Source organism: Coregonus clupeaformis, chromosome 9, assembly GCF_020615455.1.
Source record: "Coregonus clupeaformis isolate EN_2021a chromosome 9, ASM2061545v1, whole genome shotgun sequence".
Classification (NCBI taxonomy): Eukaryota; Metazoa; Chordata; class Actinopteri; order Salmoniformes; family Salmonidae; genus Coregonus; species Coregonus clupeaformis.
This window is the reverse complement of record NC_059200.1, coordinates 47,771,765-47,788,131: the sequence shown is the minus strand read 5'-3', so window position 1 is coordinate 47,788,131 and position 16,367 is coordinate 47,771,765. Positions and strand designations below refer to the sequence as shown.

Below are 16,367 nucleotides of genomic sequence, written 5' to 3'. Positions count from 1 at the left end.
GAATGCACTGTATAATCAATTTACCATGGCGGAACAGCTATGTTCCCAAAGGAGCAGGTGTCTGAACCCCTGTCTTCCTCCTAGGTGATGCCAGTAATGAGCAGATGAGTGGGAGCAGAGACAGGCTGTGAGGGCTGTGATTCAGACACAATCCTCTCTGCTGAGTAAAATACCTCGCTTTACGTCCAGCCTGTGACAGACTAATAATCCCATAATTAACACCTGGACACTGATGCTCCTGATAAGCCAAAGAAGAGATTGCATTGGGAAAATAACACTTGTCAGTTGGTCCGCGCATGCTCTCAGTACACGCCCTAGTAATCCGTCTGGCCCCGCGGCCTTGTGAATGTTGACCTGTTTAAAGGTCTCGCTCACATCGGCTACTGAGAGCGTGATCGCACAGTCGTCCGGAACAGCTGGTAATCTCATGCATGCTTCAGTGTTGCTTGCCTCGAAGTGAGCATAAAAGGCATTTAGCTCGTCTGGTAGGCTCACGTCACTGAGCAGCTCCCGACTTGGTTTCCCTTTGTAGTCCATAATAGTTTGCAAACCCTGCCACATCCGACGAGCGTCAGAGCCGGTGTAGTAGGATTCAATCATAGTTGATTCATCATTGACGCTTTTCCTGTTTGATGGTTCGTCTGAGGGCATAGCGGGATTTCTTATAAGTGTCCCACTCTTTGCAAAACAGTCCTGAAGCGTAGCATCCGCATCATCTGACCACTTCCATATTGAACGAGTCACTGGTACTTCCTTCTTTAGTTTTTGCTTGTAAGCAGGAATCAGGAGGATAGAGTTATGGTCAGATTTGCCAAATGGAGGGCGAGGGAGAGCTTTGTGTGTGGAGTACAGGTGGTCTAGAGTTTTTTTCCCTCTGGTTGCACATGTTACATGCTGTTAGAAATGAGGTCAAATGGATTTAAGTTTGCCTGCGTTAAAGTCCCCGACCAATAGGAGCGCCGCTTCTGGATGAGCATTTTCTTGTTTGCTTATGGCCTTATACAGCTCGTTGAGTGAGTCTTAGTGCCAACATCGGTTTGTGGTGGTAAATAGATGGCTACGAATAATATAGATGAGAACTCTCTTGGTAGATAATGTGGTCTACAGTTTATCATGAGGTACTCTACCTCAGGCGAGCAATACCTCGAGACTTCTTTAATATTAGACATCGCACACCAGCAGTTATTGACAAATAGACACACACCCCCGCCCCTCGTCTTACCAGACGTAGCTACTCTGTCCTGCTAATGCACAGAAAACCCAAACCTATATTATCCATGTCGTTGTTCAGCCACGACCCGGTGAAACATAAGCTTTCTGGGATATGTTGTTTCAGCTCATGAAACATGGGACCAACACTTTTCATGTTGCATTTATATTTCCGTTCAGTATATTTGTCAACTAATTGCCACTTCACAATTGCTTTCAAAATAGAAACTGACAATATTCATACGTTTACCTGTGCAAACCACCTTTTCTCCTGGATTTTACTATCGGGAAAAGTGTGTAAAGGATTACATAAAAGTCGTAGACATAAAAGTTTGATAACACTTTATTTGAAGCATCATAGCATGTTAAAACAGTCATAACCATGTCATAATATGTCACAACAGCTGACATAACGTGTCATAATCTCTCATAATATTGTCATAACACAGTAATGACAAATATATTTAGACCTATTGTGATAAATATTGTGTTATTTTATGGCTACCACACAAGGCAAACCATTCCATTACACCATAGCCTACATGTAAACAGTATGTTTGTTTTATAACATTTCCTGAAATTGGCCATATTCTTGTCATTATAGTTCTGCACACATTGATGTCAGACATGTACCTACCCCAATGCTCTGTCGCTGATGACTGGGATGAATGCAGGAGCAGATTTCAGGAGCAGGACAAGACACCCTCTTTGTGACTGATGACTGACATAAGGGCATGTACGTGATAGGCTTGGCTTATTTGATTATGATGGTCTTACTGCTTCTTGACAGTGTGGTAAAGTGTATTTAGTTAGTCCAAGTAAAGTGACACAGGATGGTCATAATGCTTCTTGACATTTTCATAAAGTATATTTACTTATCCCAATTAAAGTCACACAGGGTGGTCATAATTCTTCTTGACAGTGTCTTAAAGTGTATTTACTTAGTCCAAATAAAGTGACACAGGGTGGTCATAATGCGTCTTGACAGTGTCATAAAGTGTATTTACTTAATCCAAGTAAAGTGACACAGGGTGGACATAATGCTTCATGACAGTGTCATAAAGTGTATTTACTTAGTTCAAGTAAAGTCACATATGATGGTTATAGTGCTTCATGACAGGGTCATAAAGTGTATTTAGCTAGTCCAGGTAATGTTGCACAGTATGGTTATGGTTATCATGACTTTCTATAGCACAGCCATGAATCTACACTAACATCAATTGCCATAATGTTAACAGCATGACTAGTAAAGAGGTGTTAAAGTTACCATGCACCTGCAAAAAAGATAGCTCAGATGTGTGAGTGACTTTTGAATTTTGAAGTTACAGCATAAAAAGATAATATGCAATGAGTTCAGTTAAAGAACATCATGTTTACAAATGGCAGTTGTTTCACTCAGTGTGTAAACTTTATTCAAAACTAAAAACTATGTTTTAAGTGAGAATAGGCGTTGGTCTGAAGTGGAAAAATAAAGGAAATTCACATGAGCACCACAATGCCTATTCCACCCATGCTCTACTAAGGTTTTCCAGCACACAGCTCTGACCTACTACAGTATCTAGTTGCAAAGTAGCTAAAAAGTGGTAAGTAGTTGCAAATTTGGTAATTAGCTAAAATGCTCATTTTCCATAATGAGATTGGAACACTCAACCTTTGGGTTGCTAGACATTCGTGTTATATGCCCATCCTTCCTCTCCGACCAGCCACCCTCATTTTTGCCTTAAGTAACCTTCTGTCTTATGTAACCATACCAAAGGATACATATCTACTAATTTTAGTGTCCCGGATTTACATTTACTATGTTACGTCTAGTCTATGGGACCAGGCTGCAACTCAGCATGTTGCGCATGCAGTGATTTTAATGTTGTTTTACCCTGGTGCATCGTGTGCAGCCCCCTGACTACTTTTTACTTGTGCAAGGCGACTTCAGATTTTCTGTGAACACACTGAACAGTAACTTGACAATGTGTTGATCAGTCAGCACACATTTGGATTATGAGAATGATAAGACAGCAGGAGAAAGAGCTAATGTCGGAGCTGGAATTTATTCTACACATGTTTGAAACAGTGATGCTGTCAGTCAAGTCTGCACAACTGAGGTTCTGTTTACGTGTGCATTTGGGGTTCAACCATTTACTATATTCGGTTCATAACTAGCTTACTGTTTCTTAACACAACAATTTGTTTTCTCGGCTATGGTTTGAGTGGTCTTGGTTGTTCTTCGAGGAAATGTAGCGTAGCTAACTGCAGTGTTTGTCCTGTCTGAAATCTAGCTACCTCATTTGACCATACTTAGCTTGGTCTGTGGAATGCAAATGACGTGAGTAGTATGGCAGTTTCCCAAAGTTTGGTGGTTTTAAACTTAACGTAACTAACTAGTTATGCTTTGTGTAAGAAAGTATGATCTATTGTGGTGCATGAACTGGCCATACATGTTAGCTAACGTTACAATCTTACGTTGGCTAAGGTTACTTAGCTAGCTAAACTTAATTGGCTATCATAGCAGCCAATGACGTTCACTAGTTTATTTGTACATATTTGTTTGTGCTCCGATTACACACAAGTGTCTAGATCAGCAGTTTACACATAACTTCGGCCTTATGTGAAAAACCTTACTTTGCAAAATATAGCTACCTAGCTTTCCTCACTTGTTGGTTAGCTACCTAACCAACGGTAGCTCTCATCTGACTAGTATAATGTTCCATTAGCTAGCTAGCTAGATAGCTACCTAGCTAATCAAAACAAAAACGCATTCATTGGCTAGCTAACTTTATTTCCCTGTTCGTTAGCTAGCTAGCTTTCAGCTGACTGGTGTTAGCTAGGTACATAGGCTAGCTGCTAGGTTTTGTACAAGCGAGCTAAAGTTAGCAACGTAACATTAGCTACCTAGTTAATCAAAATATATGTTTGCATTTATTGATTAACCTAAGCTTGAATACCACCATATAGCTAGCTATAAACAGTAGCCTAGGTTTGTTCGCATACACTTCTTATAACTGGCAGTGGCAGCATGGTGCAAACAGCTGTGTTGTTGCCAAGCAACCAACCCTGTGTTAGAACTCTGAGTTTCGGCTAAAAAAGATGTTAGCATTGTCAGAAATGCTACAAAAAGGTAGCACATAGTTGGTTCTTAACCGTTTGAAGGGGGCAGGTTAGCAATCCTCGCTATATGAGCCATGTTACAATTCCCACCAAGTGGGTTAACCCTATTGGCTCGATGCGTAGGGCGTTAGCCTTTCACACCAGCGACTCGGGGTCGCTTCTCTGCCCCACCGTTCGCTAAAGATATACAGTCAGGTCCATAATTATTGTCCCCCTTGATAAATATGAGCAAAACATTTTATAAAATAAGAGTGATTATATTATATTATACTAATACAATTGCTCAGAGAAATAGAATTGTGTTTAGCAAGTTATATATATTTTTTCTTTAAGAAAGTGGTCAAAATTATTCACACCCCTGTTTACAATACACTAGCACCCTCCATTTGCAAGGATAACGACAATGAGCCTTTTCTAAAACATTTTATGAGATTGGAGAGTACGTTGGGAGGGATCTTAGACCATTCCTCCATAAAGAATCTTTCCAGAACGTTGATATGCTTTGTCTGCTCTTATGGACTGCACTCTTAAATTCAAACAACAACTTTTCAATGGGGTTCAAGTTCGTAGACTGAGATGGCCATTGCAAAATGTTGATTTTGTGGTCAATTAACCATTACTTTGTGGATTTTGATTAGTCCAAAGAGCTCTATTTTCATGTCATCTGACCATAGCACCGGTTCCAATCCAAGTGCCAATGGCATTTATCAAATTCCAGGTATGGTATGTATTATTTATTTATACAGTCTTTTCTGCTCATCTTTATCAAGGTTGGCAATCATTTTTGACCTAACTGTATACACAGTACATTCCCCATATGTCAGTCATAAGTCACACATGTTGTCCTGCTCCTGCATTCATTCCAGTCATCAGCAACATAGCATTGGGGTAGGCACATGTTTGACATCAATGTGTGTGACATGGTAATACAATTGCCAATTTTACAAGTAGGCTATGCTGGAATGGAATGTTTTGCCTAGTTTGGAAGGTTTTGTTGGTTTTGACACTCTTATGTAGGTGTCATAACCAGCCATAAAATATCGTAATATATATCAGAACAGGTCTAAATATGTGTCATGACAGTCTTATGACAATGTTAAGACAGGTTATGACAAGTTATGTCAACTATTATAACATGTTATGACATGTTATGACTGTGTTATAAGGTGCTATTTACATTTACATTTTAGTCATTTAGCAGACGCTCTTATCCAGAGCGACTTACAGTTAGCGCATACATTATTTTATCGAACCCACAACCCTGGCGTTGCAAACGCCATGCTCTACCAACTGAGCTACATCCCCTGCCGGCCATTCCCTCCCCTACCCTGGACGACGCTGGGCCAATTGTGCGCCGCCCCATGGGTCTCCCGGTCGCGGCCGGCTACGACAGAGCCTGGATTCGAACCAGGATCTCTAGTGGCACAGCTAGCACTGCGATGCAGTGCCTTAGACCACTGCGCCACTCCCATAATGTCAAATAAATGTGCATTGGTTAATTCTAGATCATTCAAAATTCTAGATAATTTGATTATGTCCATATGTTTATGAAAATAGTTGGTAGTTTCAAACATAATTATTCTATCAGTATATTAACAAAACATATAAAAGGGCCATATGTGGTTGTATCATTGACATTCAATTGAATACATGAAGTCCCACCAAAATCTCTGGATTCCATTAATATTCTCTCTCATTATCCAATTGTTTATGTGTTATAATACAGTCAATATTTCATGGATTTTTAAAATAAAAAAGGGTTGATTATCGTACTCCATTATGCAGCTGTTACATTGATCAAAACTGTATTTTTGACCATTTATAAATGTTTACGATCGTTGCTATTTAATTGTCCTCGCTCCACTCCCAACCCCACACTGTTGAGACAACCCAGTACCAGTATCATCAATACATTGAGTTTTAAGCTGCAGGAAGCAGTGCAGAGTCAATGCCACTCTGTGGAGCAGTAGGTATGAGGAGAGGAGAGTCGTAGAGATCATGATCAAATTATCCAGGCATGCAAAGTCTACTGTGAGAGTCCAGGGCTCCCTACTCGCTCTAGCAGGGACATCATGCAGCCATTATTTTAGAGGGGCACCAAGTACCCCCTCCAGAAGTTGGAGAATTTAGCATTTTTCAAACACCTGAAACAGCTTTTTTCTTGCAATCTAGAGCCATAATCATTATGCCCTTTTCTATGTAAAAAAAATTATATTTTTCCACAAAGGTTGTCTAAGCATACCTCTTTACCTGTTTAATTGTACTTTTCATTAATGTTGCACGTTGATTCTTTAAGAACTTTTATGCCTTAGAAGTTTAGTACAACTGCCACACTGATATATGGTATCGTAACCAAATAATTAAATCATTTTTTGTCAATAATTCTGTATCTATTTGTTGTAATTTGAGTTTTGAAAAGAACAATCTAAATGTCTTTCAATCTCTGTCTATGAATTTTTATTCACTGTCTATGAATTTCCATAAAATAAAATTGCTAGGTGGCTAGTATTACAGAGAAACAACAAAACATGTTTTATTTATTCATCAAGGAATCAGTAGGCTACATAGCTTGATCAGATTAATTTACAAACATACCTCCTGTCCATCACCGGCAGCTGTGAGTGTCACTCTATACTCTCTCTCCTCCTCCACTGACGATACTGCACGCACTAGAGTAATTGCATCCAGCGTAGGGTCCGGTATCTTTGTTCCGTGCACCTAGGAATGGGCCACTTACTAGGGAGAATTGGGGGTGGGGGCAAAATACCTCAGATGGGTATTTTTATAAATAATTATGATAAAGTGTGGGCTTAAAAATGAAGTTTAGTAAAAACATCTGAAAAATGTAAAAACAGGACAGATCTGAGTGGGCACGTGCCTTAGTGCCCCCTATGGGCATGACACAGGAGTCCATGGCTCCGTACTCACTCTAGCCCTAATTGCTCTCACCCACCTGTCACGATCGTTATAAGAAGTGACGGACGAAGGCGCAGCGTGATAAGCGTACATTCTTTTAATGAGTACACACACGAACAAAACAATAAACGATACGTGAAGTCCTAGGGTTAAACACAAACCTTACGGATCAAGATCCCACAAAACAAAAGTGCCAACAGGCTGCCTAAGTATGGTTCCCAATCAGAGACAACGAGAATCAGCTGCCTCTGATTGGGAACCACCCTGGCCAACATAGAAAACACGAACTAGAACACAACATAGAAAATAACTAAACATAGGAACCAACACCCTGGCTCAACATTAAAGAGTCCCCAGAGCCAGGGCGTGACACCACCATTATACTGTACTGGGACACCTTCAGTCTCCAAGCTAATAAACAAGGAAATGAGGAGGAGAGAGGAGACTTGCTGGTCTCACTATAACTTGTGGCTGCTGATTAGTTTATGACATCATTTTTTATTGTTTACTACAAAAGAACATAGTACTGTAATATAGTATATAATCCCTTCGTGGAAACCCGAGCAACCAACTCATATTATATTTCTGAGACTATACATTAGACGTCAGATCACTTAGACTGCAGGCAATGAGATGATTACCTTGCTCTAACATAATGGTACATTATATGGTTACATTCACCATGAATCTCTGTGATATAATTCCACTACAACAGCTGAGCTGTCGTGTAAGCTATTTTGCACCTTTCCCATGTCCAAATGAAATGTGAAATATGCTCAGCTTGTAGTAACCCCTCGAAAAAACCACTCTTAAGCGTATTACTTTGTGAGGATGGATCCGTGCCTAGAGAAATATTGCTATGACAACTGGACCAATGACAGCATGTGCAGTACAGAAAGAGTATGATTGAACAGACCCCCTGCCTTCTGTTTTGGGTTTGGAAAGCCTGCCCTAATTGCACTGTGTACTGCATACCTCTGAGCTATAAGTGTGCATCTCCTTACTGCCGAAGCTCCAGGTCTACCGCCAACCACCGCATTGGCTTGCCTTCACTAGTTGGATCTTGTCATTTTGAATTGCAGATTATCTTATTTTTCCCAGCACATCCAGGATTAGAGTTTGCTCATCAGCATTCTGATTGTTCTGCGAGGGGGATAAGTCTTCCCCTAAACCAGTTCAAATGGGTAGCAAGCGGAGGAAGATAAGGAAATAAATATATTAGATATGGGGAGTGGGGACTGACTGCACTGGGAGTTAAAATTCAGATCTGGGTGGTTACGTAAACCCCAGATGTGGTAGTTCGACCCTAGACCTGAGACCATGATGGTAATCTCTTTGAACAGCGGGCACACTATTTCCTGACTAAGACATGCTGTCCAATCCTCCGCACATGGGCATTAATAATGTCCCTAGACAGACACTGTAACTGCTGTGTCCCCACTCCCCAGTGTATTGTGCTGCTCAACATCCCCTCGTATACTGTAGCTGACCCCACAGTCATGCTTACCATCCTTTCTCATAGACTGTGCTCTGTGGTTCTGCATACCGTCTCCTCTCATAGTCGACCCCTGACAGCGAGGCTGAGGCCATACCAAGACATCATGCCATCCTGTCACCAGATGCCTCTGACCATGGGACGGCCAACATGTGCCGCAGGTCCAAGCCTGCCTGTCTCCGTCATGCCAATTTATAGGGGGTGAGAGAGATTTTCCTGTGGCAGCAGCTTTTCTCCTAGTCAGCAACCCAACCTGGGATTACCATATCCCCTCTCCTGAAAGCAGTCGCCCCGGCAATATGCAGCCAGCAACATTCCTGGGAGTGATGTTTCATCATTTCCTCCGCCCATCCAAAGACATTATTTTTTTCCATCTAAAATAGAAAATGGAACTGCTTATTTACCACAGTAATGTTGTTGCAGTGGGATCTGGGATGGGAGGAGTATGAGGAGAGTGAGGCCTGTGTTGTGTGTATAATTCTATCTGGCAGTCCCAGAGGTTTTAACAGTGTGCTCTGAATGATTTTCCACCCCAAGTTATTATTGCATTCCATAAATCTTTACAGGAGGAGAAGATTACATCTGTGAGGTTTCTTACTAAATTGCCTGCATCAGGAAAATGTGCAGCTATACTAATACAACTACAGAAAACAATATCTCAATATAAACAATGAGTTTACTTTTGAGTCATTGTTTAGGCTACTGTATGTGGTGGATTTTTCACAGCTTTATAATTTTTTCTAAATTTTTCTGTTGTGTAGTAGAGTCTATTTGAATAGAAGAAAACAGAAAATCGCCAACCAATAGCCTACTAGTTAGGCTAACCATTAGATGAGGGATAAATATTTTAACCCACATAGACTAATTGAATCCAAGATCTATCTCAAGCTGAATATGGAAGAGGCTCCATCTTCATTGGCATGACCCAACCAAACCCATTGAGCCGATTACCAACCATCTTTAATGTTCTTGGATAAGGGTGTTGCATTTTCAAAGAGAAGTAAAATAAATATATAAATATATTAGGTATAGCCCCACCAGAGGAGTTGCCTGCCTGTTCGAAGGAAGCGTTGCTTCATGCATTCCCACGGTGTGAAGATTAAAGCAGGACAGGCATTTCTACACCTACGCCATTTGTTCCATTATCTTGTGGGCTGACAGATCAGATCTTCTGACAGAAAGAGAGGAGCTTTGAGTGTGTGTGTGTGTGTGTGTGTGTGTGTGTGTGTGTGTGTGTGTGTGTGTGTGCGTGCGCGTGCATGAGCTAGGCTGTCATTAGGGGGAAGCAGGCATGGCCCTTTGATGTCCTGGAGTGCACTAAGAAATGCATAGGGACGAGCCGGCTACTTCCCTCACTGAAGCTTTGTAGATTCTGGGGAGGGAGAGAGAGAGGGAGACCTATGCGGCACATGCCAAGGACCCAATATTACATTTCACTAAATAATTTGGGAGGGCTATTTTTAGGGCTTTTTCTGAGACACAGAAGAAGAAAAAAAGAGCAGAGCCAGGAATGGTGAGCCGTGGGCCATGATAATGTGTGATGTGTCACTGTTGCCGAGGTGTGCGTAGCCCCAGCGAAACATGATTGGGTTGTGTTGATCAGTGTTGTGTGTATCAAAGCTACACGCTATGTACTTTGTTCATCATACTGTCTACTGTGTGAGATTAACCAGATATATCTAGCTATCGTATCTCCATTTTACCTCATTCATTTGCTAGCTCCAACTCTTGTGTTGTCCACTGAAGGAGTGATAATGTTTGCCATGGTGAGAGATAATGGGGTTCTGAGCTAAACAAATAAACAAGGCGATAAACAAGAAAGCTGAGTGTTTCAGGACAACAGGAAGGCATTATTGAATTGATACTGATACATTAGCCTTGAGCCCTAATGGAGGAGGTTGTCAATATCCTCACCCCAAGTCTCTATCAGGAGAGCACTGTTCTCTGTAATCACTGTAGGAAACACTCTGCCAGAGCTGTGCTGTACTGTTGTGCACCGGGGGTGTCTTACACTAAGGTAGTATTTGGGTCCGTTGGCGAAGCCCATCATTATAAATAGTGGAGGGTAATGCAATGTGGATGTGCCACTGCTGACCAAGCTCAATAAGTGTATTAACTGGCAGTTTCTCAGTTGCCAGGGGCTGTCTGTGCAACTTCCAGCCCTCAACTTATGTAATGTTAATAAAAACAAATAGTGGACCACAGACCCCTGAGGACATCCTTCATGTCTCTCTCTCCTCTTACCAACTGCCTTGTCAGCAGAAAATAACATGGAGATATGAGCGGTAATGAGGTCTCTCTCTCTCTCTCTGTCGCTGTACTCGGCTATCTAATTACGCCATCAGTGTGGAGGTGAGGAGAGGTGTAACCTGGGATTGATCACATAGCCCTGCTGTGTGAACACACAGATGTTGGCGTTTTGCAGAAATGGCAGACAACGTGTGTTTCTTTTTTTACTCGTGAGATAAATTACCAGGTTGCCAAATTGCTTGGTGCTTTATTAATAAAGCCAGCTGTTCTCGTCCCATCTGAGAAGCAGCGCTGCCCCACTCGCAGAGCAGAAAAGGGGCTATGAGAGAATGCTCAATGCCTCCCAGGCTTACAAGCACAAAATATAGTATGGGACGGGAGGGTTTCTGACACAGCTTACACTATGGTGTTAATCAATTAGTGTACAACATACGGTGAGCTCACTGTAAACCTACACAAGCAGGGTGAGCTGCTGGCACTGTTACTCCATATAGCAGACAGAATCGATCCCAGATGGTGTAGGAGTCAGGGATACCCTGTGATAAGGGGGGGATGTGGTCTTCAGGAGGGATGTTGTGATGTTATGTGCAAATCTGATTTCCAGTATACACAATTCTAAAATCCCACAACTTTATCTACTTCTGTCTACTGTTTATTTGTTGACTGTGTGGCATTTATGTTTTTCTCTATGGTGATTCAATTGTATTGACTGCATCGCCTTCCTGCATATTATATATACTGAACAAAAATATAAACCCAACATGCAACAATTTCAAAGATTTTACTGAGTTACAGTTCATATAGTAAAATCAGTCAATTGAAATAAATGAATTAGGCCCTAATCTATGGATTTCAAAAGACTGGGTAGAGGTGCAGCCATGGGTGGGCCTGGGAAGGCATAGGCCAATCTACTTGTCAGCCAGGCCCACCCAATGGGGAGCCAGGTCCAGACAATCAGAATTAGTTTTTCCCCACCAAAGGGCTTTATTACAGACATAAATACTCCCCAGCACAAAGTGCATCTGTGTAATGATCATGCTGTTTAATCAGCTTCTTGATATGCCACACCTGTCATTTGGATGGATTATCTTGGCAAAAGAGAAATGCTCACTAACAGGGATGTAAACAAATTTGTGCACACAATTTGAGAGGAATAAGCTTTTTGTGTGTATGTAAAATGTCTGGAATGATTTATTTCAGCTCTTGAAACATGGGACCAACACTTTATATATATGTTGCGTTTATATTTTTGTTCAGTGTAATTTCCATATGGTGATTCAATGTTCTGCTTTTTCTCTTGTCTTCTCTCTCCTTTAGGCGACTACGTTGTGCTGACAGTCTTCTTCGACTTGAGCAGGCGGATGGGTTACTTCACCATTCAGACCTACATCCCCTGCACCCTCATCGTTGTCCTCTCCTGGGTCTCCTTTTGGATTAACAAGGATGCTGTGCCTGCTAGAACATCCTTAGGTAACAACAAAGCAATACAAATCTCATCCATAATTCTTTGATTTCAATTGAATTGAAGATAAATAAACATTTCTGCATCTGCCCTGTATTTAATCTCATCAGGTTCACGCCAAAGCATTCATTTTCATAATCTGCCAACCTAGCCCCGACACAAACATACGTTGCAGCATTATCAGTGGAGTTCATTAGCAGTGTGGTCCCTAATTGATCACTGCCTCTCATAAAATAGGACTTGCTGTGGTCCAGACCGACCCTTAGCGCCCAGAGAGGGCAGCTGCTTCAGTAACTAGTCTTGATTACATGAGCCCAGCCTGGCGCATATGTTTTTATGCATATCTCAGGGGAGATGCAGCCTCGGCATAAAAATGCAGGGGCCCAACTTTGCTTAAAGCAAAAGGGGGAATGTTTGAGGAGAATGTGTGAGCTATTGAATCTTCCCTTGTCTCCGAAAGGGCGGACATCTTCAGAGAATGTCGTCTTTTAGTTACATATTCCTTAGTCAGTTCCTTATGCACCTCCAAGCCTCTCCAGGCCTCTCAACCCTTACCGCAATCACTCACACCAGGACCATTAGAAGCATTGCTGAATGTAAATCAATCCAGGACACGGACATCCACTTCTTATCAGAGAAGAGCTGTTTGACCTTTAGAAACAATGTTATACCCTATTACTGTGAGAGGTTAACGTATTATTTAATTTATTGCCGGTGTCTATATCTTATAATTTTTTTTCTTATAATCTTCATAACATTTTACTAATATTATGACAAATTGAATTGCCTGCCAAAATGTAAATGGAGTCAAATAGCTTAATTTCCTTTCCAAAGATAACAGAGAGGTACATTTTGGTTACCTAGCTGGAAGGATTAATGGCTGTGACATAATTCTTAATCCTTCAGTGCCATCCAACCAAATATCACAATCACTCCAGGCACCCCCATGGATATTACAACATTAATCTTGAGACATGATGACGTCTCTCATTTTTCATAAAAAATTGATAAATAAACACCATATTAGCCTAAAGCCCTCATGATATATTAGAGTGACTTGTTGAAGAGCTGGGGTGTGTGTTTGAGGCAGGGATGTTGGAAGCTGTACACGGTAAACACACATCTGTAGTATCTGTGTGCTACGTTAAAGGGTTTCCCCTGGTGTAGTATCTGTGTGCTACGTTAAAAGGTTTCCCCTGGTGTAGTATCTGTGTGCTACGTTAAAAGGTTTCCCCTGGTGTAGTATCTGTGTGCTACGTTAAAAGGTTTCCCCTGGTGTAGTATCTCCCTCCACATCATCATGTCTCTTACATGGTGACAAAGAGCCCATGCACCAGATGGCTGGTGGTAAGGCATGGTATGAACATATTGGCTGAATTCGAAAGCATAGATATGTTGTGGATCAAGGGGGACCAAAACAGTTGGTCGCTACGCCATCCGTTATGGGAGACTATACGTCATACTGTGTCAATTGGTTGCAATTAAACACACTCTGCATTTCATAATCCTTTAGTTCCGTGTAATCCAGTACTCAAACCCGTTCTGGAAGAATTTTTTCTGATCACTATACTAAATCATACATGTTTTTACCTGCTGGAATAAAGTATGTAATGCATTTAAAACCCATAAGGATAAAATAGCAAGCTCTCTTCATGTGCAGCATGCTAAAATAGTTCAACCATCCCCACTGGATATCATACATATTTTATTTTGTTCAACCAGTCTGAGATTCCTCCATTCTAATAATTTCCTATGAGAATACATTTTTGGACAGAAAGTTTATTTTGAGTTTTTTATATTTTTTTCTCACATCTCTGAGACCATTAAAAAAGTAAATAAAACAACTATAAATAAAGGCATACTCTCAAACAACTTGTCATGTTAGTCTCCTACATCTCCTACATTTTGGAATGCCTCCACTGCACCATATCCCCAAATCCTAAAATCCAACATCCCTAAAAATGTGATCGACCACCACCCATAGCTACAGTACAAACTGATTGTCATAGCTAGCCACCATGCATTAAATGCTGTAGGACGAATCTGCAGGTAGCTAAAGCTAACCAACTAAGTACAATGTTAGTTAGCTAACATTAGGCTATAACTAGCAATGCGAATGTCTTTCTGAGATACAAATAATATTACTTCACAGATTATACACGTAACGTTAGCCAGCGAGCCAGAAAGCTAATGTTCGCTAGCTAGCGAACAGTACGCTTTAACCTGCAATGAAAACGACTTCCTGACAAAATTAGAAACGTATAATATCTGAAAATGTAGCTAGACTCTTACCCGTATACATGGATGATGACACGCTTCACGGCAAACTGGAACCACTTTAAGTAAGACGTCCTGTGTCTTTTCCATTTAATTTGTAGCTAGCTACAGCTTGGTTGGCCCGATGTGTCAAGTCACTCCGGTTCACACTGACCGTGTGCAGAAAGTAGTCTATCACAACTTTTTCCCATCTTTGTCGATAGCGCCTGCTAAATTAAGAGCAGCAATGTTGTTGAGAGCAGTAGCGACCCTTTTGCAGTTCTCCATGGCTAACATTATATCTTTCAAAAAAGCTGCGGTAGCAAGGATTATCTACACATACTGAGCAGCTCATGTTATCGACAGAAGCGTGCTACATGGCAGACCAATCCAAACTCATCTCTCGGCATGTCAACTCCATCCATTATCTCAGCCAATCATGGCTAGCGGGAAGGTTCCTGTCTTTTTCCATGGCTAAACCAACTAGGCTTGTAATTTAACAATAATATTCGTATTTACAGATGACATACAAGTTGGTTATTAAGGCACATGAAAGTTGACATGTTCAAGAAGGCGTTTCTGCCAAAAAACACATTTTGATAAAAAATATATAATTTTTAAAAAACTTCAAATGCCTCTCCTGTGAAATAGAGACGTGTGACATACGCATAGCTTCTTAAAATGGGTCACAAATGGTATATGTTATCCTTTGCTGCTATAACCTCTCTATACCCTCATCTTGACCCTCTTGGCCATCTTGTCCATTGACAGGCATTACCACTGTGCTGACCATGACTACGCTGAGTACCATAGCCAGGAAGTCGTTGCCTAAGGTATCCTACGTGACGGCCATGGACCTCTTTGTGTCCGTGTGCTTCATCTTTGTTTTCGCCGCGCTGATAGAGTATGGAACACTGCACTACTTTGTGAGCAACAGGAAGCCAAGCACAAAAAAGGACAAGAAAAAGAAAAACCCGGTGAGTGTTTTATATCCAAAGTAGGCCCACAAGTAGTGAAGACAAAATTGTTCTGTCAGGGAACTTACAGTATTTCTCCTTAAATCATTTAGCATTTGAGCTTAGCGTGTTTTCACAGAGTTTTAACCTTACCCGTGATGATGTGTATATATGAGGAAGAGGCTAGGTCAAGGAGTGGAGATTACAGCACTTTCCAAACACTGAGTTATTTCCAGCCTCGGAAAGCCTCACCAATCACTGTCACTGTATTATTGTGTTACTGTAATGTATAGCCGCCTACTACTACTAGGTTTCCTTAAGGGAGAAGTCCTTGTGAGTGCCATGCAGTCTGCGGGAGAGGCACGGGAGAAATAGAACCTGTCCTTAATCCACACCACACCTGTGCAGTAGTAATTTAGACCTTTCTCACATGACCAGAAGTTTTCTTAGGGTCTTCAAATCCCCACAACATAATGGTGGCTAAAGTGAAAGCACCAGAGCTAGCAAGGTACTTAAAAGGCTGTGGGATGCTCCAGTTTCAGCTTCTCTGTAACTAAGATTTTCTTTTGGATATAAATGTGTGCAGGATGAACGAGTAATGATCTGGATGTTCTCACCAAGGTTGTTCTCACCGAGGTTCTTCACATGGTCTGCCAAGATATGATGCGGAAGCCTTTGACTGAGATCCTTTTGATCTTCATGAATAGTTAAGAATAAAACA

The 16,367-nt window shown here is 41.3% G+C and overlaps 1 protein-coding gene across 5 annotated transcripts in view; it reads left to right on the top strand.

The window, feature by feature from the left end:
- LOC121574025 (gamma-aminobutyric acid receptor subunit gamma-2-like) overlaps window positions 1-16,367 on the top strand; it is a 60,197-nt gene that overhangs the window by 39,185 nt on the left and 4,645 nt on the right. For 4 of the 5 annotated variants that reach the window (XM_041886545.2, XM_041886544.2, XM_041886542.2 and 1 more), the window contains exons 7-8: window positions 12,290-12,442; window positions 15,462-15,667. In XM_041886545.2, the coding sequence (XP_041742479.2) occupies window positions 12,290-12,442; window positions 15,462-15,667 (359 nt within the window). The remainder of the gene's footprint in view (window positions 1-12,289; window positions 12,443-15,461; window positions 15,668-16,367) is intronic. The other variant, XM_041886546.2, reaches the window with a different exon arrangement.